Source organism: Oncorhynchus gorbuscha, linkage group LG10 (assembly GCF_021184085.1).
Source record: "Oncorhynchus gorbuscha isolate QuinsamMale2020 ecotype Even-year linkage group LG10, OgorEven_v1.0, whole genome shotgun sequence".
In the NCBI taxonomy this organism is placed as follows: Eukaryota; Metazoa; Chordata; class Actinopteri; order Salmoniformes; family Salmonidae; genus Oncorhynchus; species Oncorhynchus gorbuscha.
Window position 1 is genome coordinate 61,062,509 of NC_060182.1, and position 23,803 is coordinate 61,086,311.

Below are 23,803 nucleotides of genomic sequence, written 5' to 3' on the forward strand. Positions count from 1 at the left end.
ATTTGTGTAAGAGTATTGATAGCTAGCCTAGCATTTATCGTAGCAATTAGCACGCAACAAAAACCAGAAAAGCAATCAAATAAAATAATTTACCTTTGAAGAACTTCGAATGTTTTCAATGAGGAGACTCTCAGTTACATAGCAGATGTCAAGTTTTTCCTGAAAGATTCTTTGTGTAGGACAAATCGCTCCGTTTTGTACATCACATTTGGCTACCGAAACTAACCAAAAATTCAGTCACCAAAACGTCAAACTTTTTTCCAAATTAACTCCATAATATCAACCGAAACATGGCAAACGTTGTTTGAATCAATCCTCAAGGTGTTTTTTCACACAGCTCTTCATTGATATGCCGTTCGTGGAAGCATGCTTTCGTCTGAGAATCCCATGGAAAAATACCAGCAGCTGAATTTTGCGCACCAATTTCCACGCAGGACACCGTGCGGACACTTGGCAAATGTAGTCTCTTATGGTCAATCTTCCAATGATATGCCTACAAATACGTCACAATGCTGCAGACACCTTGGGGAAACGATAGATAGGGCAGGCTCATTCCTGTCGCATTCACAGCCATATAAGGAGATAATGAAAAACAGAGCCTCAGAAATCCTGCTCATTTCCTGGTTGCAGTTTCATCTTGGTTTTGCCTGAAGCTTCTGTTCTAGGGCACTCACAGTGAATATCTTTGCAGTTCTGGAAACGTCAGAGTGTTTTCTTTCCAAAGCTATCAATTATATGCATAGTCGAGCATCTTATTGTGACAAAATATTGCGCTTAAAACGGGCACGTATTTTTATCCAATAATGACACAGCGCCCCCCCTAGGATGAACTGGTTAACAAAAGGCTAAGCTTGAGAGCAAATAGATTCATTTCATTTCATTTGCGATTTTCATGAATAGTTAACGTTGCGTTATGGTAATGAGCTTGAGGCTGTAGTCACGATACCGGATCCGGGATGGCTCGACGCAAGAAGTTAAAGCACCAGACAAGCTTAGTAGCCTACATAGAATTGATTTTATTCAAACATAGGGTGTGTCTATATGGAAAAAAAACACCTTTCAAAATTTCGAAACAATCAATGGGTCGAAAGAACAGACAACTCTCGGTCGGCCAAGATTATTTTTGGGGATGGGGAAATCCCTACTACACACGGATCGACCGAGGCTGTAAAAGAGGGCTGTTGCCCTAAATGTTATGGTGCTGAGCTCATGGTTTCGTGTGAATGGGTGTGTTGTTTAGGATGTTTTAACTCTCTAATTTGACTCATTTAAAAGTCAAACCTAATAGCCATTGTAATGGTGGTGACTAATTCATCTGGTGGTCTCTGAAGTGTGTGTGTGTGTTTTTCAGTGTTTTCCATAAGCAACAACAGACTCATTGTCAGCCGGCTACTTTTCCACTTCATTAACTAGGCTTCTTTTCAATTAAAAGTTTCAATTCGCAAGTCAGAAAGGTCTGTATATCCTTCTCCCGCTAGAACAAACAATAGGCTCTACGCATCTTCTAGTGACCTATTGATAGGACAGGCGCGCTGTCCTCGGCTGCGGTCAAATCTCTTTTCACGGATGAGGGAGAGCATGAGGAGTTTCATGTGAGTGAATTAGCACGTCCCATGTAAATGGTAACGATGAGTTGAAATCCACTTAAATTTGTCTTGTGGCACATTCATTTCATTTTCTTCTGCGTGTTTCACAGGCCTATATAGCCAGCCACGGAGTCGGGGCACATTGGCTATTTATTGTCACAACTGACTGAAAAAGGTCTACCTGCTATATCCCTTTGCTATTCATACAACGTAGTCATACAGCCATGGTATAGCTCCTGATAATATAGGCCAAGACATTATCCAAAAACAACTAACACCACACTGTATTCATACATTTGCAGTCATTCTAATTGCAAAGGCATGTCTTTCTACTCAATACCACAACTCATTTGACCGATCTGAGAGGTGACGTTGCTAAAGTATTCAATAACTTAGCTATGTATTTCAGATGGAATGAAGGCATTCGATTTTACCTGGAGGGAGAGAGAGAGAGAGAGAGAGAGAGAGAGAGAGAGAGAGAGAAAAGAAGATGGAGAGGAATGCTGACAAGCCTGTCAACAAATCCCCCTGTTCTCATCTAGACTTTGCGTTGGAGATTTTCTGTGAACATTGCATCTTTCCCCTCTTATCTAAAGTATGTATTTGTATGCTTCAGGACAGACTGCATACAGTCAGCTCTTTTCCTCATCTCGGAGGATTATTAAATCGGTCTGTGTGGCGCGTGTGAAGAATAATTTGCTCTAGTAAACTATTCCTGAGCGATTCCACACCTGCGTAGCCAAAAACCATATCACATTGTTCTGGCAATTATTATCAATATGACCCAAAGTTAGAAATTAGACCCACATCAAACCAACACCTACTGCCAGAGTCAACGCCTGGCCTAATCGCGCGCATGTAATTAGGCCAGGCGTAGTCTCTGCCAGGAGATGTTGCTGTGATTTTAGTTTAATGTGGGTCTAAATTCTAACATTAGGTCATATTGATAATAATCACACACACACACACACACACACACACACACACACACACACACACACACACACACACAAGTAACCACTGATAACACAGCTAAACACTCCCTTTGAACTGTCAGACATACCAATCACTATGATCATAAACAAACAAACACACTTTCTCTCCTTCTATCCCCCCTCCCTCTTCTCTCCTGTGACTGGAGGAACTGCAAATGATTTGTTTGTTTGTTGACCTGTGGCTAGCAAGACAACGCTGTGTTGAGTGTGTGTGTGTGTGTGTGTGTGTGTCAACTGCACCCCTAGCGATTAGCTCTCATTAAAAACAAACAGCAGAGAGAGAGATCAGCCAGGCAGCAATTACCTCCAGCTTTGATGTGGCTTTAGTTCCTTTAAAAACGCCCCTCTGGCTAGTTTAAATCACAGACACACGCTTGCACAATTACAGACCAACATAGGCCTTTACTCAGGAAGATAGGGGGGAGGGGGGTTACTGGTCACGCAAGCTGACTCCATCATCACACTCACACACTATAACTCCACGACTACAGATCCTTTTGGGACAGTAATGGAGAACACGTTGGACAGAGGAGGGGTTGGGTGTTGGGGTGTCTGAAACATAGTGTAAAGTACTTCAGATAGGCCTAACCTAGTAAATAAAAATACCTGGTACAAAACAGGGGGGGGTGGTGTATAGTAGGCCATGTAGATCACTGTGTGTAGAAGCTAAGAGAGACAGACAGGTAGTAGGTTTATCGGAGTGCATAGTGTGCGACAAGAGCTTGAGCATATGGGTCATTCCACCTCAAAAAGCACAATAAAAGAGGATTTACACCAACCATCTCAGATTGTTCCGAAATTGTTTGTTAGTAAAAACAGATCAAATTAGCATTACAGCAACATTATTTTGGTTGTAATATGATTTGATCTCTAAGAAATTAAGCTAATTGAATGCACCCAAATTGCCAATTTTAAATTTATAGGATTTATATAATATAGTAACTAACATCCAATTTGGACCAAACTTTTTCAAACAATGAGTAAGACATGAGGAATCCAATGAAATAGTCAAAAGCCACACCCAAACCCCTAGGCCAATCCCACCCCAACAAGTATATAAACTCTGCAAAAACAGAAACAACAACTGCCCGAGTTGTCCATCAGTGCGCAGGCTGTCCGCAATAGGCTGAGAGAGGCTAGACTGAGGGCTTGAAGGCCTGTTGTAAAGGCAGGTCCTCACCAGACATCACCGGCAACAACATCGCATATGGGCACAAACCCACCGTCGCTGGACCAGACAGGACTGGCAAAAAGTGCTCTTCACTGACGGCTCGCGGTTTTGTCTAACCAGGGGTGATGGTCGGATTCGCGTTTGTCATCGAAGGAATGAGCGTTACTCCGAGGCCTGTACTCTGGAGAGGGATTGATTTGGAGGTGGAGGGTCCGTCATGGTCTGGGGCAGTGTGTCACAGCATCATTGGATTGAGCTTGTTGTCATTGCAGGCAATCTCAACTCTGTTCGTTACAGGGAAGACATCCTCCACCCTCATGTGGTACCCTTCCTGCAGGCTCATCCTGACATGACCCAGCATGACAATGCCACCAGCCATACTGCTCGTTCTGTACGTGATTTCCTGAAAGACCGAAATGTCAGTGTTCTGCCATGGCCAGCGAAGAGCCCGGATCTCAATCCCATTGAGCAAGTCTGGGACCTGTTGGATCGGAGGGTGAGGGCTAGGGCTATTCCTCCCCAGAAATGTCCGGGAACTTGCAGGTGCCTAGGTAGAAAAGTGGGGTAACATCTCACAGCAACAACTGGCAAATCTGGTGCAGTCCATGAGGAGATGCACTGCAGTACTTAATGCAGCTGGTGGCCACACCAGATACTGACTGTTACTTTTGATTTTGACTCCCCCCCTTTGTTCAGGGACACATTATTCCATTTCTGTTTGTCACAAGTCTGTGGAACTTGTTCAGTTTATGTCTCAGTTGTTGAATCTTATCTTCATACAAACATTTACACATGTTAAGTTGGCTGAAAATAAATGCAGTTTTTTGCTGAGTTTAGTATCAGTTGCCTATGTTTGTAAGTAATATGGCGCTGTGGCTTAGGGTATTGTTTCTTCATTCTATGTAATGAATTCCCAGTGAATTTAGTTATGTTATTTTCCCATATTCAGAGACATTAGCCATTGAAGTTTAGGTTTATGTCCCAACCTACATATTACAAGGTTCTGACAACTATAAATCACCGTTCCAGGTGATTTATTTTTTAAATTATCACCCCCCTTTTCCTTCCTATAATTCACACCCACGTCCGCCCGCTTACAGATAGAAGGTACGTATCTCAGTGAAAATGTTGAATATGAGATCTGTCAACATAAAGCGTGAAAGCTCTTAAAAGGCCAGAGATGTCCAATAAAATATGACTGAACCAAACACGTAGGCAGGAAAATATTTCAATGAAAATACCTATAGACTTTTCTACACTACGGGGGATGAATATTAATCCGTGGGTTTTCCTGTTTGTTTATCTCTATGCCATCTGGACACACACTCTCTCTCTTTTGGACTAGCAGTATCTAATAGATGGAGCAGACAGAATGGAGGTGGGGGGTGATGATGTCATGATGAGCAGAGGGGTCAGGGGTCAGCTTAGACAAGCTTTTGTTTTGGTTCTCAAACATTTCCGCCTGCATTCCGTTGTGGATGTGAGCATAATAACCACTTTGCTCTCAGGTCAGTGGCTCATCATTTCAGACACACACACTTGATGTGAGTGAGTGAGTGAGTGAGTGAGTGAGTGAGTGAGTGAGTGAGTGAGTGAGTGAGTGAGTGAGTGAGTGAGTGAGTGAGTAACGTCATTTCTTAAAGTGATGAGTGTTCAGTGTTAAGCAGCTAACAACATCAATAAGACCCCATAAACACGTCAACAACACACACACACAGGGGCGCCTGAGCAATGTTGCTAATGGAGAAGCTGCATCCCCACTTACAAAATAGGGCTGCAAAGTATTATGATCCATTGGATAATTTGTCCTTTTAAACGATTAGAAATATTTTGAGCTACTCTGTATTAGAGATATGTACATTTTATACAGTACCAGTCAAAGTTTTGGAAACACCTACTCATTCAAGGGTTTTTCTTTATTCTTACCATTTTCTACATCGTAGAATAATAGTGAAGGCATCAAAACTATAAATAACACATATGGAATCATGTAGTGACCAAAAGTGTTAAACAAATCAAAATATATTTTATATTTGAGATTCTTCAAAGTAGACACCGCCTTGATGACAGCTTTGCACACTCTAGGCATTCTCTCAATCAGGTTCAATCACCTATACAAGCATTTCGCTACATCCGCAATAACATCTGCTAAAACACGTGTATGTGACAAATAAAATTGGATTTGACCTGGAATGCTTTTCCAACAGCCTTAAAGGAGTTCCCACATATGCTGAGCACTTGTTGGCTGCTTTTCCTTCACTCTGTGTTCCAACTCATCCCAAAACATCTCAATTGGGTTGAGGTCGAGTGATTGTGGAGGCTAGGTCATCTGATGCAGCACTCCATCACTCTCCTTCTTGGTCAAATAGCCCTTACACAGCATGGAGGTGTGTTGGGTCATTGTCCTATTGAAAAACAAATGATAGTCCCACTAAGCTCAAACCAGGTGGGCTGGCGTATCGCTGCAGAATGCTGTGGTAGCCATGCTGGTTAAGTGTGCCTTGAATTCTAAATAAATCAGTGTCACGAGCAAAGCATCCCCACACCATCACACCTCGTAAATGCTTCACGGTGGGAACCACACATGCAGAGATCATCTGTTCATCTACTCTGCGTCTTACAAAGACACGGCGGTTGGAGCCAAAAATCTCAAATTTGATCTCAGACCAAAGGACTGATTTCCACCGGTCTAATGTCCATTGCTCATGTTTCTTGACCCAAGCAAGTCTCTTCTTATTGGTGTCCTTTGGTAGTGGTTTCTTTGCAGCAATTCAACCATGAGGGCCTGATTCACGCAGTCTCCTCTGACCAGTTGATGTTGTGATGTGTCTGTTACTTGATCTCTGAAGCATTTATTTAGGCTGCAATTTCTGAGGCTGGTAACTCTAATGAACTTATCACCTGCAGCAGAGGTCTCTGTGTCTTCCTTTCCTGTGGCGGTCCTCGTGAGAGCCAGTTTCATCATAGCCCTTGATGGTTTTTGCAACTGCACTTAAACTTTCAAAGGTCTTGAAATTTACCAGATTAATTGACCTTCATGTCTTACAGTAATGGTTGACTGTTGTTTCTCTTTGTTTTTGCCATAATATGGACTTGGTTTTTACCAAATAGGGCTATCTTCTAAAATATATTTGGATATCTTCACTATTATTCAACAATGTAGAAAATAGTAAAAAATAAAAACCCTGGAATGAGTTTGTCTCCAAACTTTTGACTGGTACTGTATATAACATTATAATTAACAGATTGCATTTTACAACCACTCCTCCGTAACCTGAAGATAAAGGATTTTGCCCACTGGAAAGTTTTACTTCTCTCCTGTGCACCACAGTTTTAGTTCCGTGCAGTTAGAAAGACATAGTTGCACCACTGATGTACAAATGAAAAGGCATGTTTTATCTATTGTGTTGTGCTGTTAAAATATGTATCATGTCCGATGTCAGGGAGTTATTTCATATTATTTGAGCTGTGAGTCATTTCACTTTTCCTTTAAAAAACATGTTGATGAGCACAGGCATGTAACAGTAGGCCTGTTGTATTATTTGTAAGATCCCCCAGCTGAGCAGTGAAATTCAACCACATATTCAACCACAAAGACCACGGAGGTTTTCCAATGGTCCGCAAATTAAGGGCACCTATTGGTAGATGGGTAAAAAATAAAAAACACTAAATATCCCGTTGATCATAGTGTAGTTATTAATTACACTTTGGAGGGTGTATCAACACACCCAGTCACTACAAAGATACAGGCTTTCTTCCTCACTCAGTTGCCGGAGAGGATGGAAACCACTCAGGGATTTCACCATGAGGCCAATGGTGATTTTACAACAGTTACACAGTTTAATGGATGTGATAGGAAAAAACTGAGGATGCATCAACCACATTGTAGTCACTCCACAATAGTAACCTAATTGACAGAGTGAAAAGAAGGGAGCCTGTACAGAATATAAATATTCCAAAACACGCATCCTGTTTGCAATATGTCACTAAAGTAAAACTGCAAAAAAAACAGCAAAGAAATTAACTTTATGTCCTGAATAGAAAGTGTTATGTTTGGGGCAAAACCAACACAACTTGGTTCAGTCTTCTTTCCCAACAGATACTGGGAGACAAATTCACCTTTCAACAGGACAATAACCTAAAACACAAAGCCAAATATACACCGGAGTTGCTTACCAAGATGACACTGAATGTTCCTGAGTGCTCTAGTTACAGTTTTGACTTAAATTGTCTTGAAAATATATGGCAAGACCTGAAAGTGGTTGTCTGGCAATGATCAACAACCAATTTGACAGCGCTTGAAGAATAATGTGCAAATATTATACAATCCAGGTGTGCAAAGCTCTCAGAGACTTACCCAGAAAGACTCACAGCTGTAATCACTGCCAAATGTGTTTTACTCAGGGGGTTGAATAATTATCTAATTAAGATATATTAGTGTTTAATTTTCCACTTTGACATAATATTGTGTAGATCGTTGACAAAAAATATCAAATCTATTTTAATCCCACTTTGTAACAACAACATGTGGAAAAGGTCAAGGGGTGTGAATACTCTGAAGGCACTGTATGAGGATTCAGGCCTAGGATTAATATAATAATAATAATATATGCCATTTAGCAGACGCTTTTATCCAAAGCGACTTACAGTCATGTGTGCATACATTCTACGTATGGGTTGATATGCAAACATTGCAATTAGCAAATTACCCAGTTGGCCAATGTCTCTATTAAAAATATATCATTTACAATTGGGTTCTTAGTGAAGATCTTTATGGAACTGAACAGTGTGCTCTCTGAGATGAGTGATAACTAGTCCCTTATCATACATAATTAACTCGATCACCTGTAAATCTCATAGCCTACTGCTACAATAGATTCCGATACACAAAGATTGTCTAGAGCTGAAGAAAATGGAAAAGCAACACTTCCATCTAGCGTCCAGTTTGAGTACATCAGCAAAGCTCACGTGTATTAACGTTTTTGTACTGTTGTAGGTGATCCTACACTCCGTTTCGTTGGAAATTAATAATAAGAGCCGTTTATGGCTGTGTTGGTGAGCTGTAAAAAGGCATTTAGCTATGTTAGTAATATAGCAGTATCTGACAACAACCCGACCAACAAGGGTCCAGAACGCAATAACTACGACATTGTACGTAGGCACAGGTAGAGGGTCAGTTTACCCTCCACAAATCCTATTGGGTAAGACGCAAAAACTTACTTTAGATAAGTGTCAAGTCAGAACGAAAAAGGTCAACAGCTCTTACCGTGAGAAGCAGCTGTGACAGAAGTATTTGGCGCACGCGTTGGACACGCAGTATGCTAGAGGTTCCGCCGTATACAGGAGTTCACCTGTGTGTATTTCGTGTGTTGCTCGTAAACCATTCCCTTTCCCTGCAGAGGCAAAACGTTCGAACTTTGACGCCATCCCGATCTCGCACGCATGTGGAACTGGGGAAATCGTGTTTACATCCGCAAATGGCCGTCAGACCAAAGATGGTGGATAAATTAAGATGTCTTTACTCATGCCGTTTACCATTGAAAAATGGTCATAGTTCCGGTCTGCTTAGAAGCTGGGTGTTTTCGCCTGTTTGACTGGAAATGGAAAACAAATACATACACATATATATATATACATACACATATAACATACACACATTTATCGTGTCACTTTCACCAAACTGAGAACACCAATAATTGCGAAATCAAATATTAACTTGGTTTCGCCTAAAACGTGTATTGTCTGCGCAACTGCGGCGCAGCTGTTCAAGGCTGCCTCTAGTGGCAGTCCCCTAAAATAGTGTCGTTCAGAAAGAAGTGTTTTGTATTTGGTCTCTGGCTTTTGTAACTGGGTTTATCAGACTATTGTGAATTATTAACAACTTACAAACGTAATAACAACTTTACAGCTGTATGACTAACTTAATTGAACTTTATAACAGTATACAATTGTCAGACCAGTCCCCACAATAAGGTTTATTATTTTCAGAGAGAAACAGGTGTTTAAAAGTACCCACCACACAGTAATCCCTCCAGACTGTAAAGACAGATCTAAACCACGATGACAAACATGAAAACATGAATCTACAATACCCACAACAAGCCAAAACTAGAGAAACAACAGAAAAAGACATGCACATAAAGATTAGATTTGATCGTTTGTTTTCTCTCCCCCTACATTGTGCAGATATATAAATACTTCAGATTCCAAAAGTAAGATAGTCATCTGAACCAGCCAGAGGATGAGTGAAAATAAAATTAAAACAAGGCTGCATCTCAATAGTCTACAGTGGCTTCCTGTCCTCGTCTCCACTCCATCTACACACCTATGAATTAAAACAAGGCTGCATCTCAATAGTCTACAGTGGCTTCCTGTCCTCGTCTCCACTCCATCTACACACCTATGAATTAAAACAAGGCTGCATCTCAATAGTCTACAGTGGCTTCCTGTCCTCGTCTCCACTCCATCTACACACCTATGAATTAAAACAAGGCTGCATCTCAATAGTCTACAGTGGCTTCCTGTCCTCGTCTCCACTCCATCTACACACCTATGAATTAAAACAAGGCTGCATCTCAATAGTCTACAGTGGCTTCCTGACCTTGTCTCCACTCCATCTGCACACTTATGAAAGTACAAGAGACTAAAGTCAATCTCCTGGCATTCTTCCAAGCTAATTAATGAATCTACAGTTTATTGTGCATTTTACAACAGATCTGAATATGATTATATTTTGCTGTTGGTTTCACCGGTCTTGTGTTTTCAGATCAGAGTAAACGAGGTGAGGGAGGAGGGTCAACGGGGAGTGGGAGGAGAGTAGACGAGGAGAGGGAGGAGAGTAGACGAGGAGAGGGAGGAGAGTAGACGAGGAGAGGGAGTAGACGAGGAGGGAGGAGAGTAGACGAGGAGAGGGAGGAGAGTAGACGAGGAGAGGGAGGAGAGTAGACGAGGAGAGGGAGTAGACGAGGAGGGAGGAGAGTAGACGAGGAGAGGGAGTAGACGAGGAGAGGGAGGAGAGTAGACGAGGAGAGGGAGTAGACGAGGAGCGAGGAGAGTAGACGAGGAGAGGGAGTAGACAAGGAGGGAGGAGAGTAGACGAGGAGAGGGAGTAGACGAGGAGGGAGGAGAGTAGACGAGGAGAGGGAGTAGACGAGGAGGGAGGAGAGTAGACGAGGAGAGGGAGTAGACGAGGAGAGGGAGGAGAGTAGACGAGGAGAGGGAGGAGAGTAGACGAGGAGAGGGAGTAGACGAGGAGGGAGGAGAGTAGACGAGGAGAGGGAGTAGACGAGGAGGGAGGAGAGTAGACGAGGAGAGGGAGTAGACGAGGAGGGAGGAGAGTAGACGAGGAGAGGGAGTAGACGAGGAGGGAGGAGAGTAGACGAGGAGAGGGAGTAGACGAGGAGAGGGAGGAGAGTAGACGAGGAGAAGGAGTAGACGAGGAGGGAGGAGAGTAGACGAGGAGAGGGAGTAGACGAGAGAGGAGAGTAGACTAGGAGTGGGAGGAGAGTAGACGAGGAGAGGGAGTAGACGAGGAGAGTAGACGAGAAGAGGGAGGAGAGTAGACGAGGAGAGGGAGTAGACGAGGAGAGTAGACGAGAAGAGGGAGGAGAGTAGACGAGGAGAGGGAGTAGACGAGGAGGGAGGAGAGTAGACGAGGAGAGGGAGTAGACGAGGAGAGAGGAGAGTAGACGAGGAGAGGGAGGAGAGTAGACGATGAGAGAGAGGAGAGTAGACGAGGAGAGGACGGAGAGTAGACGAGGAGAGGGAGGAGAGTAGACTATGAGAGGGAGTAGATGAGGAGAGAGGAGAGTAGACGAGGAGAGGGAGGAGAGTAGACGAGGAGAGGGAGGAGAGTAGACGAGGAGAGGAAGGAGAGTAGGTGAGAAGAGGGAGAGTGGAAGGAGAGTAGACAAGGAGAGGAAGGCACTTGACATTTGGGATGTAACCTGAGAGTCATTGCCCAGCCTGCGCCATCAAATCATCCACGTCTACAGAACTTTTCCTAACGAAACTAGGACACGCTGACTTTGTGCATTTCCACCAACTGTCACAAAAAAATGTACCAGCTCATTGATTAAATAGACTAGAAGTCCAAGAAAGAAGAAAAAAAGCACAAATAAAAAATGTACATGTAAAAAAAAATCAATTGAGTCCATTGATCGCAGGAGGTAATGAACTGTAGTAAGACTGATCATAACAATCCCATGAGATGCCCATAATTATTTGACAATAAAGATAAATATATAGACATGCCTGAGCCTGGTGGTGCAGTGGTCTAAGACACTGCAGTGCTAGCTGTGCCTCTAGAGATTCTGGGTTCGAGTCCAGGCTCTGTCGCAGCCGGCGCACAATTGCCTCAGCGTCGTCCGGGTTAGGGGAGGGTTTGGCCGGCAGGGATGTCCTTGTCCCATCGCGCACTAGCGACTCCCGTGGCAGGCCGGGTGTAGTGCACGCTGACACAGTCGGCAGGGATGTCCTTGTCCCATCGCACACTAGCGACTCCAGTGGCAGGCCGGGTGTAGTGCACGCTGACACAGTCGGCAGGGATGTCCTTGTCCCATCGCTCACTAGCGACTCCAGTGGCAGTCCGGGTGTAGTGCACGCTGACACAGTCGGCAGGGATGTCCTTGTCCCATCGCACACTAGCGACTCCAGTGGCAGGCCGGGTGTAGTGCACGCTGACACAGTCGGCAGGGATGTCCTTGTCCCATCGCACACTAGCGACTCCAGTGGCAGGCCGGGTGTAGTGCACGCTGACACAGTCGGCAGGGATGTCCTTGTCCCATCGCTCACTAGCGACTCCAGTGGCAGGCCGGGTGTAGTGCACGATGACACAGTCGGCAGGGATGTCCTTGTCCCATCGCTCACTAGCGACTCCAGTGGCAGGCCGGGTGTAGTGCACGCTGACACAGTCGGCAGGGATGTCCTTGTCCCATCGCTCACTAGCGACTCCAGTGGCAGGCCGGGTGTAGTGCACGCTGACACAGTCGGCAGGTGCACTGTGTTTCCTCCGACACATTGGTGCGGCTGGCATCCGGGTTGGTTGGATTGTGTTTCAGAGGACTCTCGGCCTTCGCCTCTCCCGAGTTCTTATGCGAGTTGCAGCGATGAAACAAGACTGTAACTCCCAATTGGAAACCATGAAATTGGGGAGGAAAAGGGTTTACTTTTTTTTTTTTTTTTAAGAACGAAATAAATAAAATAACATTCTTTAACGCACAGGATTATAGACATGTATTGCTTTCTTGTCCGTGTTGCATATATCTCTGTCTGACACACACTAAGGGTCATCAAGGGGCCAACGCTACAATCAGGCTGAAATCTGTATCTGTAATCGCAAAACAACCCAATAAACAGAAGGGGTAGCAGATTCCCCTATCCACTGATACAGGGTCAGATATTTCATCCCCCTCCTGGTTGAGGATGCGGTTAAGATATGATCTTAGATCTGTGATTCGGGGAAACTTCTATCCTCAGGCCAAAGAAACACCTACCTACAACATAAAAATACTCAATAGTGAGGAACATAAAGGAAAGTCAAATCTGTTTCATTACAACAAAACATTCATTATTAGAAGATTATTTTAAAGACATTATTTAATGTTTCTGACCACAGCAGAATTGTTCATATTTTTGAGGTGTAGATGAGATTAAAAATGGCGGCAGTAAACAAAGAGCTGTGCCGGTTTCTGAAATGGCTACACAAGCACTTCCTGTCTGCGCAGGTGAGCAGTTCTGTCCATGCCTGAAGGACCCAGAGGACAGGTCCATGTAGTAGTGAGCAGGTTCAAGGTCAGTGGTAATGAATATTATCCATTCCTCTGGGCTGACTTCGAGTCAGTCCACGTCCAGTAGTGTACATTTGACGTCTATGGGTGGTCCAGTATACTACAGGTCCTAGGTCAGTCCTACTAGTTCTACTGGGCAGCTCTTAGGGAACTTTTAGTGTGGATGCAGCCTACCAGTACCACACAGACAAACACATCGTTCAATCACTCTCTCCCGCCACACAAACACACTAACTGGCCAGCCAGTAAAGACAGAAAGACTGACGGAGAGAGAGAGAGAGAGAGAGAGAGAGAGAGAGAGAGAGAGAGAGAGAGAGAGAGAGAGAGAGAGAGAGAGAGAGAGAGAGAGAGAGATTAAAACAGGGCAAGACATAAAGAGAGGCGAGTATCCACTCTGCAAAACGAGGGAGTTTTCCTCCTCCTGTCCCCTTCTTCTCCCCCTCTCCTTTCCTTTCCTCTCCCTATTTCTCTTCTCCTCCCCCTCTCTTCTCCTCTCCTCTTGGGGGTCAGCTAAGACGCGGGGGTTAGCCAGTTTTGGAGTTGATCCATCCCACGATGGAGCTGTGCGAGGTAGAAGTCAGCGTTACGGGAGAAGTCGGTGCAGACAGTGGACTGGGCGTCGCCCAGGGCACAGTAGAGGGCGGTGCCTCCCAGGCTGATCACCACGGTGACCAGGCAAAGCAGGAAGAGGAGCAGGCAGGAGTCTCCGCCCACCTCGTCTGCAGGAGGGAAAAGGAAGATTTATTCTATTTTATCTGACCTTCATTGAACTGTTTGTCTGGAGAAGGGAGAGGACAGAGGGAAAGGGAGAGGACAGAGGGAAGAAGGGAGAGGACAGAGGGAAGAAGGGAGAGGACAGAGGGAAGAAGGGAGAGGACAGAGGGAAGAAGGGAGAGGACAGATGGAAGAAGGGAGAGGACAGAGGGAAGAAGGGAGAGGACAGAGGGAAGAAGGGAGAGGACAGATGGAAGAAGGGAGAGGACAGATGGAAGAAGGGAGAGAGGACAGATGGAAGAAGGGAGAGGACAGAGGGAAGAAGGGAGAGGACAGAGGGAAGAAGGGAGAGGACAGAGGGTGACATGGTAAGAATTCACAGACACACATAGCAGTATAATACTGTATGTGCACAAACATACACATGCAATTGATCATAACGATTGTTGGGTATACATATACTCACACACACACACACACACACACACACACACACACACACACACACACACACACACACACACACACACACACACACACACACACACACACACACACACACACACACACACACACACACACACACACTTACCATGGTCAAAGCCATCGTCAGGTACTTTGAAGCGGACCCTGCGTTTAGCAGGGTGTTTGTGTTTGAGTGGGGCCGAGAAGGGAGCCACACACACATCCTCCACACACACACTCCTCCTCTTTAGGATGGACACAAGGCCAGGGACAGGGGTCATCTGGAGGTCAGCAGGACATGGTCAAAAGGTCAGGGCCAGGTCAACTGATTAACATGCACATACTGTACACAATAGACACATACACATTACATATATATCAATACACACACATACAGCACACACACACACACACACACACACACACACACACACACACACACACACACACACACACACACACACACACACACACACACACACACACACACACACACACACACACACACACACACACACACTAATAGACATAGTATCCCCACTAGGTGTCAGCGTACACTGCCCTCTCATGTCAACATCAAACCTCTGAGAAACTGGGTGTTTGAGTTGTAAGCCGACTGCAGACGAAGCCGACTGCAAACGAAGCAGACTGCAGACAAAGCCGACTGCAGACGAAGCCGACTGCAGACGAAGCCGACTGCAGACGAAGCCGACTGCAGACGAAGCCGACTGCAGACGAAGCCGACTGCAGACGAAGCCGACTGCAGACGAAGCCGACTGCAGACGAAGCCGACTGCAGACGAAGCCGACTGCAGACGAAAGTCGGTGAGTGAAGTCGACGGAGGCGCATATGTGACTGCCGAAAATCGGACTCTGTAGTGGTTTTCCAACAGTCAGTCTCAGATCAACATGGCAGTGTCAACATAGCTGCTATTGTTCATAAAATATTTTCTGAATAAATGTAGAAATACAATTTTCTATACCCCTATATCACACACTCACAAACTGAAAACATTAAGTGTGAACAATGAACTGGTTGGAGAGAGAGGTCTCATATCACTTTCATTTGTAGCTTTAGAATTAACTGGTTGGAGAGAGAGGTCTCATATCACTTTCATTTGTAGCTTTAGAATTAACTGGTTGGAGAGAGAGGTCTCATATCACTTTCATTTGTAGCTTTAGAATTGAGAAACAACTACAGCGACTTGAAGGCGACTTCATCAAAAAAACTGCATGACCTTTGATCTCATGGTTCGGGTAAAGTTCACGCAGTCGACGTGTACGCGCAAGTCAGACAATTGTTATCCCCATAACGCAACACACTTTGAAGGGCAGATTACCAACGATGGTCACCGACTAGACAAAGTAGATCCGCTTGACCACGCCCTATGTCTTAGGTGCTGGTGACCGCTGGTGTCATCTTATCAAGTGACATCGGCTGACGCCATCATATCATCTCATCCAGTGACGTCACCTGGTGACATCACCTCCTTTCTGAACAATCAGCTAGAGAGGCTCAGGTTCACAACATTCGCTTGATCGGTTTCACCCTTCAGTCACACTCTTGTCAGGCCTGACAGAAGAGAGAGGGAGAGAGGTGAAAACATTTACATTTACATTTAAGTCATTTAGCAGACGCTCTTATCCAGAGCGACTTACAAATTGGTGCATTCACCTTATGACATCCAGTGGAACAGTCACTTTACAATAGTGCATCTAAATCTTAAAGGGGGGGGGGGTGGTGAGAAGGATTACTTATCATATCCTAGGTATTCCTTAAAGAGGTGGGGTTTCAGGTGTTTCCGGAAGGTGGTGATTGACTCCGCTGTCCTGGCGTCGTGAGGGAGTTTGTTCCACCATTGGGGGGCCAGAGCAGCGAACAGTTTTGACTGGGCTGAGCGGGAGCTGTACTTCCTCAGTGGTAGGGAGGCGAGCAGGCCAGAGGTGGATGAACGCAGTGCCCTTGTTTGGGTGTAGGGCCTGATCAGAGCCTGGAGGTACTGAGGTGCCGTTCCCCTCACAGCTCCGTAGGCAAGCACCATGGTCTTGTAGCGGATGCGAGCTTCAACTGGAAGCCAGTGGAGAGAACGGAGGAGCGGGGTGACGTGAGAGAACTTGGGAAGGTTGAACACCAGACGGGCTGCGGCGTTCTGGATGAGTTGAAGGGGTTTAATGGCACAGGCAGGGAGCCCAGCCAACAGCGAGTTGCAGTAATCCAGACGGGAGATGACAAGTGCCTGGATTAGGACCTGCGCCGCTTCCTGTGTGAGGCAGGGTCGTACTCTGCGGATGTTGTAGAGCATGAACCTACAGGAACGGGCCACCGCCTTGATGTTGGTTGAGAACGACAGGGTGTTGTCCAGGATCACACCAAGGTTCTTAGCGCTCTGGGAGGAGGACACAATGGAGTTGTCAACCGTGATGGCGAGATCATGGAACGGGCAGTCCTTCCCCGGGAGGAAGATGGAGGAGAGTGGGAACAGGAGGAGGAGGGGTTGGGAGAGAGAGCATGCCGCTTGCACCGCCAAGGTTGTGGGTTCAATTCCTGGGACCACCCATACGTAAAAATGTATGCGCGCATGACCGTAAGTCGTTTTGGATAAAAGCGTCTGCTAAATGGCATATAAATATGAGAGAGAGAAGAAGAGAACGATGAAAAGCCCCTCCAGTTTTAATGAGGTTATTATTGTAGCTGTTCAGAGATCAACTCTACTCTCACCTAAACCATTATGTACAGAGCTCTTCAGTCGTTAGTCATAGTGGCCCAGACCTGACTGGTGGGCATCCCATTCCAATACGGCCACTGCATCGCCAAAGAGGTTTAAATGGCCAAAGTAGCCTTGTGAATTGCGTGCAGCCACCCCCTCCTTACCCTCAGTGTGACTCGACGACGGAGCCTTGTGCATCGCGTGCACCCACCCCCTCCTTACCCTCAGTGTGACTCGACGATGTAGCCTTGTGAATCGCATGCACCCACCCCTCCTTACCCTCAGTGTGACTCGACGATGTAGCCTTGTGAATCACATGCACCCACCCCTCCTTACCCTCAGTGTGACTCGACGACGTAGCCTTGTGAATCGCATGCACCCCACCCCTCCTTACCCTCAGTGTGACTCGACGACGGAGCCTTGTGCATCACGTGCACCCCACCCCTCCTTACCCTCAGTGTGACTCGACGATGTAGCCTTGTGAATCGCATGCACCCACCCCTCCTTACCCTCAGTGTGACTCGACGACGTAGCCTTGTGAATCGCATGCACCCCACCCCTCCTTACCCTCAGTGTGACTCGACGACGTAGCCTTGTGAATCGCATGCACCCCACCCCTCCTTACCCTCAGTGTGACTCAACGACGGAGCCTTGTGCATCGCATGCACCCACCCCTCCTTACCCTCAGTGTGACTCGACGACGTAGCCTTGTGAATCGCATGCACCCACCCCCTCCTTACCCTCAGTGTGACTCGACGATGTAGCCTTGTGAATCGCATGCACCCCACCCCTCCTTACCCTCAGTGTGACTCAACGACGGCCTCGTTCCTCTCCCTCGCCAGAAACATACGCAATCCATTACACACCGACACTAAAATGCGCACACCTCTCTCTCCCCACACACACACACCCAGCTCCATATTTGGCATCCAAGGGCTAATTATGACCTAACATTGTCTGCTTGCTAATTACTGACGCTTACACAAATGTAGGCTTGTAAATGTAGGCTTATAAATGTAGGCTTATAAATTTAGGCTTGTAAATGTTGGCTTGTAAATGTAAGCTTATAAATGTAGGCTTGGAAATGTAGGCTTGGAAATGTAGGCTTGTAAATGTAGGCTTGTAAATGTAGGCTTGTAAATGTAGGCTTGGAAATGTTGGCTTGGAAATGTAGGCTTGGAAATGTAGGCTTGTAAATGTACGCTTGTAAAAGTAGGCTTGTAAATGTTGGCTTGTAAATGTAGGCTTGTAAATGTTGGCTTGTAAATGTAGGCTTGGAAATGTAGGCTTGTGAATGTAAGCTTGTAAATGTTGGCTTGTAAAAGTAGGCTTATAAATGTAGGCTTGTAAATGTAGGCTTGTAAAAGTAGGCTTGTAAATGTAGGCTTGTGAATGTAGGCTTGGAAATGTAGGCTTGGAAATGTATGTGCCCATTTGGGGATCCAATACTATTTCTGTTTGTCTTAATTAAACTGTTTTCTTGAAAATGTGCATGTGAAAATCATAAGGTGTCAGAATCTGCAAAGGCCAGCAGCAGTCGGCATCGGGAAGGGGTGGAAGCAGGCTTGACTCTTCTGGTTATATTGATCTCTGGCTCCCTATTTGGTCATTTGTGTGTCTTCAGTTTTATTTCAGGGCTTAAAGCATCAGACAAAGTAGCCTACATATGGTTGATTTGATTCAAACACAGGGTATATCTACATATGGTTGATTTGATTCAAACACAGGGTATATCTACATATGGTTGATTTGATTCAAACACAGGGTATATCTACATATGGTTGATTTGATTCAAACACAGGGTATATCTACATATGGTTGATTTGATTCAAACACAGGGTATATCTACATATGGTTGATTTGATTCAAACACAGGGTATATCTACATATGGTTGATTTGATTCAAACACAGGGTATATCTACATATGGTTGATTTGATTCAAACACAGGGTATATCTACATATGGTTGATTTGATTCAAACAAACACAGTTGGATTATATCTACATATGGTTGATTTGATTCAAACACAGGGTATATCTACATATGGTTGATTTGATTCAAACACAGGGTATATCTACATATGGTTGATTTGATTCAAACACAGGGTATATCTACATATGGTTGATTTGATTCAAACACAGGGTATATCTACATATGGTTGATTTGATTCAAACACAGGGTATATCTACATATGGTTGATTTGATTCAAACACAGGATATATCTACATATGGGGACAGCCCTAATTTGTTTATAGTTTTTGGTTTATAATTCTTTTTTTAACTAGGCAAGTCACTTAAGAAAAAATTCCTATTTACAGTGACGGCCTACCCCGGGCCAAACCCGGACGCCGCTGGGCCAATTGTGCACCGCCCTACGGGACTCCCAATCAGGGTATGCTTATAGCTCCCGATATGCGCCCCATTCTCTGTGGTTGAGAACAGGGTGTTTCAGCACTTTGTGAAAGTGCTTGAGCCACGTTAGGAACTTCCCTCTTCCACCCATTTCAGGAAACGGGTCGAACCCGCTCTATATAAGCAAAACAAAAGCAGAAGTTTTCAATTAATTGGCCAATGCACCTTGTGTTGCGCTTACTTAACAGTGACTGCCCATCACATTTCCCCAGAGTGAGAGATGTCCCGTGCCATTGACACACTCATGGTGCGTTCGTAACCAAGTGAGAAGTGTGAATTTACCACATACGACTGGGAGAGATCCACTCGAACGGCCCCTTAAACTGGTAATTACTAGTAGGAAACTGATGTTGATTACTGAGGTCACCTACGAAGAAAATGGTTTCTATAGCAGCACTTTCATCAGTTAAATGTAACAGAACAGTACTTATAATAAGCCATATATTAAAGTGATTTTTGAACTCTAGAACGTGTTTACAAGGTTGACAGCTGGTTGGCCATTAGCTAATCAGTGTTTCTCAACAATTGAAATCACATAAATGTATCCAACTGGTATTTATGACTTCACAACTGGTAAATTCCAACCTCCCACATGGTTACAATCGCAGCATCAGAGTAGAAACTTGAAAGGCCAACATAAATATCCAGTCACAACAGGCAATGCAAGGAACATTGTGAATGCTGAACATTCTGAATGGCATTTCATTTTCCAGCTATACCGAAACCGAACTGTGACTGCAATATGCACCGAACTGCAATATGTACCAAAACTGTGCAATACATCTCTCTGTAAGTGTCAACATGTGTTTATGTGTGTGTCATAAAACTTCAGTCCACACACATTCTCTCCCACTCACCTCCTCCACTGTAATGCGTTTGGCCAGGTCGTCCAGAGAAGCCACCCGGTCTCTGATAGTCTCCACCATGTCCACTCCAAACATATCATAGGCCTCCTCGCGCAGCTGGGCCTCCTCGCGCAGCTGGGCCTCCTCGCGCAGCTGGGCCTCCTCGCGCAGCTGGGCCTCCTCGCGCAGCTGGGCCTCCTCGCGCAGCTGGGCCTCCTCGCGCAGCTGGGCCTCCTCGCGCAGCTGGGCCTCCTCGCGCAGCTGGGCCTCCTCCAGTGTGAGCTGCTCCTTCACTGCTAAGGCTGAGATCTCCTCTAGAGGAGCTTTTAAACAATCAACACCATCTCTCTTCTCCTCTTTCTCCTCTTCCTCTAATGCCAAGGCCTCCTCTGCCTCTTCCACCTCCTCCTGTTTTTCCTCTCCTCCCTGCTGCTCCTCATGCTTGAGTTGGCTCATTTCCCCATCCGTAGGGCGGTCCGGCGTAGTGCAACCCTCCTGAGTGGTGTGTTCCATCTCACTCTCCCTCTGCTGACCTGTTCCCTCGCTCTGAGAGTCTGTGAATTCAGCCCTCCCAATCCCCTGGGAGTCTCTGCAGTCCTGTGCCACACCCAGAGCTGCACAGTCATTGGAGCTGAGGCTGTCCTTCAGGGCTCCGGCTGATTTAATTGGGTTGATGCTCTGGGAGAGGGTGGAGTCTGTTCCTCTCTGGTCCTCCTCCATCCCCAACAAACACTCAAATAACCGAACTAGGAGAGCAAGAGACAGAGACACAGAGAGAGAGGAAGACAGAGACACATAGGGAGGAAGACAAAGACACAGAGAGAGAGAGAGAGAGAGAGAGAGAGAGAGAGAGAGAGAGAGAGAGAGAGAGAGAGAGAGAGAGAGAGAGAGAGAGAGAGACATTCAAAGGGAAGAAATGCTACAACAGCCCTTGACACCCCCCAGCCCCCTCCCCACAACCCTTTAACTTCTCTACCCAGGCACTCCCTTTAGAGTCCTGTAGGCATCAACAACCTCCCAGTAACACTGGTCTCCAGCAGAGTCCACTGTCTAATCTACATTAAAAAGAGGGAATCACTGTTCCTCAATATCCTCAAAAACACCTCCTAACTCAATTATTCACAACACTCTCCTCTTTACCCTTTAGCTGCTGTTTTATAGGGAACTTGATGTCCCCGGAACACATATCCTGTCTACTCTCTCATCCACTACAGAGACACAAGCACACACACGCATCACTGTTAAACACAAACGGAAACAGACTGAGGACAAGGTGTCCCTCGGGTCCAAATATTTATTCAATGTGAGATTATTTATCAGATAAGTGTCATTTAACAGGGGAGACAGAGTTATACTCTCCTCTCAGAGACAGAGTTATACTCTCCTCTCAGAGACAGAGTTATACTCTCCTCTCAGAGACAGAGTTATACTCTCCTCTCAGAGACATACAGAGTTATACTCTCCTCTCAGAGACAGAGTTATACTCTCCTCTCAGAGACATACTCTCCTCTCAGAGACAGAGTTATACTCTCCTCTCAGAGACAGAGTTATACTCTCCTCTCAGAGACATACTCTCCTCGCAGAGACAGAGTTATACTCTCCTCTCAGAGACAGAGTTATACTCTCCTCTCAGAGACAGAGTTATACTCTCCTCGCAGAGACAGAGTTATACTCTCCTCGCAGAGACAGAGTTATACTCTCCTCGCAGAGACAGAGTTATACTCTCCTCTCAGAGACAGAGTTATACTCTCCTCTCAGAGACAGAGTTATACTCTCCTCTCAGAGACAGAGTTATACTCTCCTCGCAGAGACAGAGTTATACTCTCCTCGCAGAGACAGAGTTATACTCTCCTCTCAGAGACAGAGTTATACTCTCCTCTCAGAGACAGAGTTATACTCTCCTCTCAGAGACAGAGTTATACTCTCCTCTCAGAGACAGAGTTATACTCTCCTCTCAGAGACATACTCTCCTCTCAGAGACAGAGTTATACTCTCCTCTCAGAGACAGAGTTAAACTCTCCTCTCAGAGACAGAGTTATACTCTCCTCTCAGAGACAGAGTTATACTCTCCTCTCAGAGACAGAGTTATACTCTCCTCGCAGAGCCATACTCTCCTCACAGAGACAGAGTTATACTCTCCTCGCAGAGACATACTCTCCTCACAGAGACAGAGTTATACTCTCCTCGCAGAGACAGAGTTATACTCTCCTCTCAGAGACAGAGTTATACTCTCCTCGCAGAGACAGAGTTATACTCTCCTCTCAGAGACAGAGTTATACTCTCCTCTCAGAGACAGAGTTATACTCTCCTATCAGAGACAGAGTTATACTCTCCTATCAGAGACAGAGTTATACTCTCCTCGCAGAGACATACTCTCCTCACAGAGACAGAGTTATACTCTCCTCGCAGAGACAGAGTTATACTCTCCTCTCAGAGACAGAGTTATACTCTCCTCTCAGAGACAGAGTTATACTCTCCTATCAGAGACATACTCTCCTCGCAGAGACAGAGTTATACTCTCCTCTCAGAGACATACTCTCCTCTCAGAGACAGAGTTATACTCTCCTCGCAGAGACATACTCTCCTCACAGAGACAGAGTTATACTCTCCTCTCAGAGACATACTCTCCTCTCAGAGACAGAGTTATACTCTCCTCTCAGAGACATACTCTCCTCTCAGAGACAGAGTTATACTCTCCTCTCAGAGACATACTCTCCTCTCAGAGACAGAGTTATACTCTCCTCTCAGAGACAGAGTTATACTCTCCTCTCAGAGACATACTCTCCTCTCAGAGACAGAGTTATACTCTCCTCGCAGAGACATACTCTCCTCACAGAGACAGAGTTATACTCTCCTCTCAGAGACATACTCTCCTCTCAGAGACAGAGTTATACTCTCCTCTCAGAGACATACTCTCCTCTCAGAGACAGAGTTATACTCTCCTCTCAGAGACAACAGAGACAGAGTTATACTCTCCTCTCAGAGACAGAGTTATACTCTCCTCTCAGAGACATACTCTCCTCGCAGAGACAGAGTTATACTCTCCTCTCAGAGACAGAGTTATACTCTCCTCTCAGAGACAGAGTTATACTCTCCTCGCAGAGACATACTCTCCTCAC

General features: G+C 45.4%; 2 protein-coding genes across 8 annotated transcripts in view; both read right to left on the bottom strand.

The window, feature by feature from the left end:
* Nucleotides 1–9,285, bottom strand: part of smyd3 (SET and MYND domain containing 3) — a 207,828-nt gene extending 198,543 nt beyond the window's left edge. The window contains exon 1 of the mRNA XM_046366549.1: nt 9,019–9,285. Coding sequence (XP_046222505.1) covers nt 9,019–9,179 — 161 coding nt within the window. The 5' untranslated portion in view covers nt 9,180–9,285. The remainder of the gene's footprint in view (nt 1–9,018) is intronic.
* A 4,764-nt stretch (nt 9,286–14,049) lies between these two features.
* Nucleotides 14,050–23,803, bottom strand: part of LOC124046315 (consortin-like) — a 29,801-nt gene continuing 20,047 nt past the window's right edge. For 2 of the 7 annotated variants that reach the window (XM_046366550.1, XM_046366551.1), the window contains exons 10-12: nt 20,697–21,430; nt 14,847–15,000; nt 14,050–14,259 (exon numbers count right to left, since the gene is read on the bottom strand). In XM_046366550.1, coding sequence (XP_046222506.1) covers nt 14,051–14,259; nt 14,847–15,000; nt 20,697–21,430 — 1,097 coding nt within the window. In that variant the 3' untranslated portion in view covers nt 14,050. Of the gene's footprint in view, nt 14,260–14,846; nt 15,001–19,428; nt 19,955–20,696; nt 21,431–23,803 lie in introns of those variants that run through there. The other 5 variants (XM_046366555.1, XM_046366553.1, XM_046366554.1 and 2 more) reach the window with 5 other exon arrangements.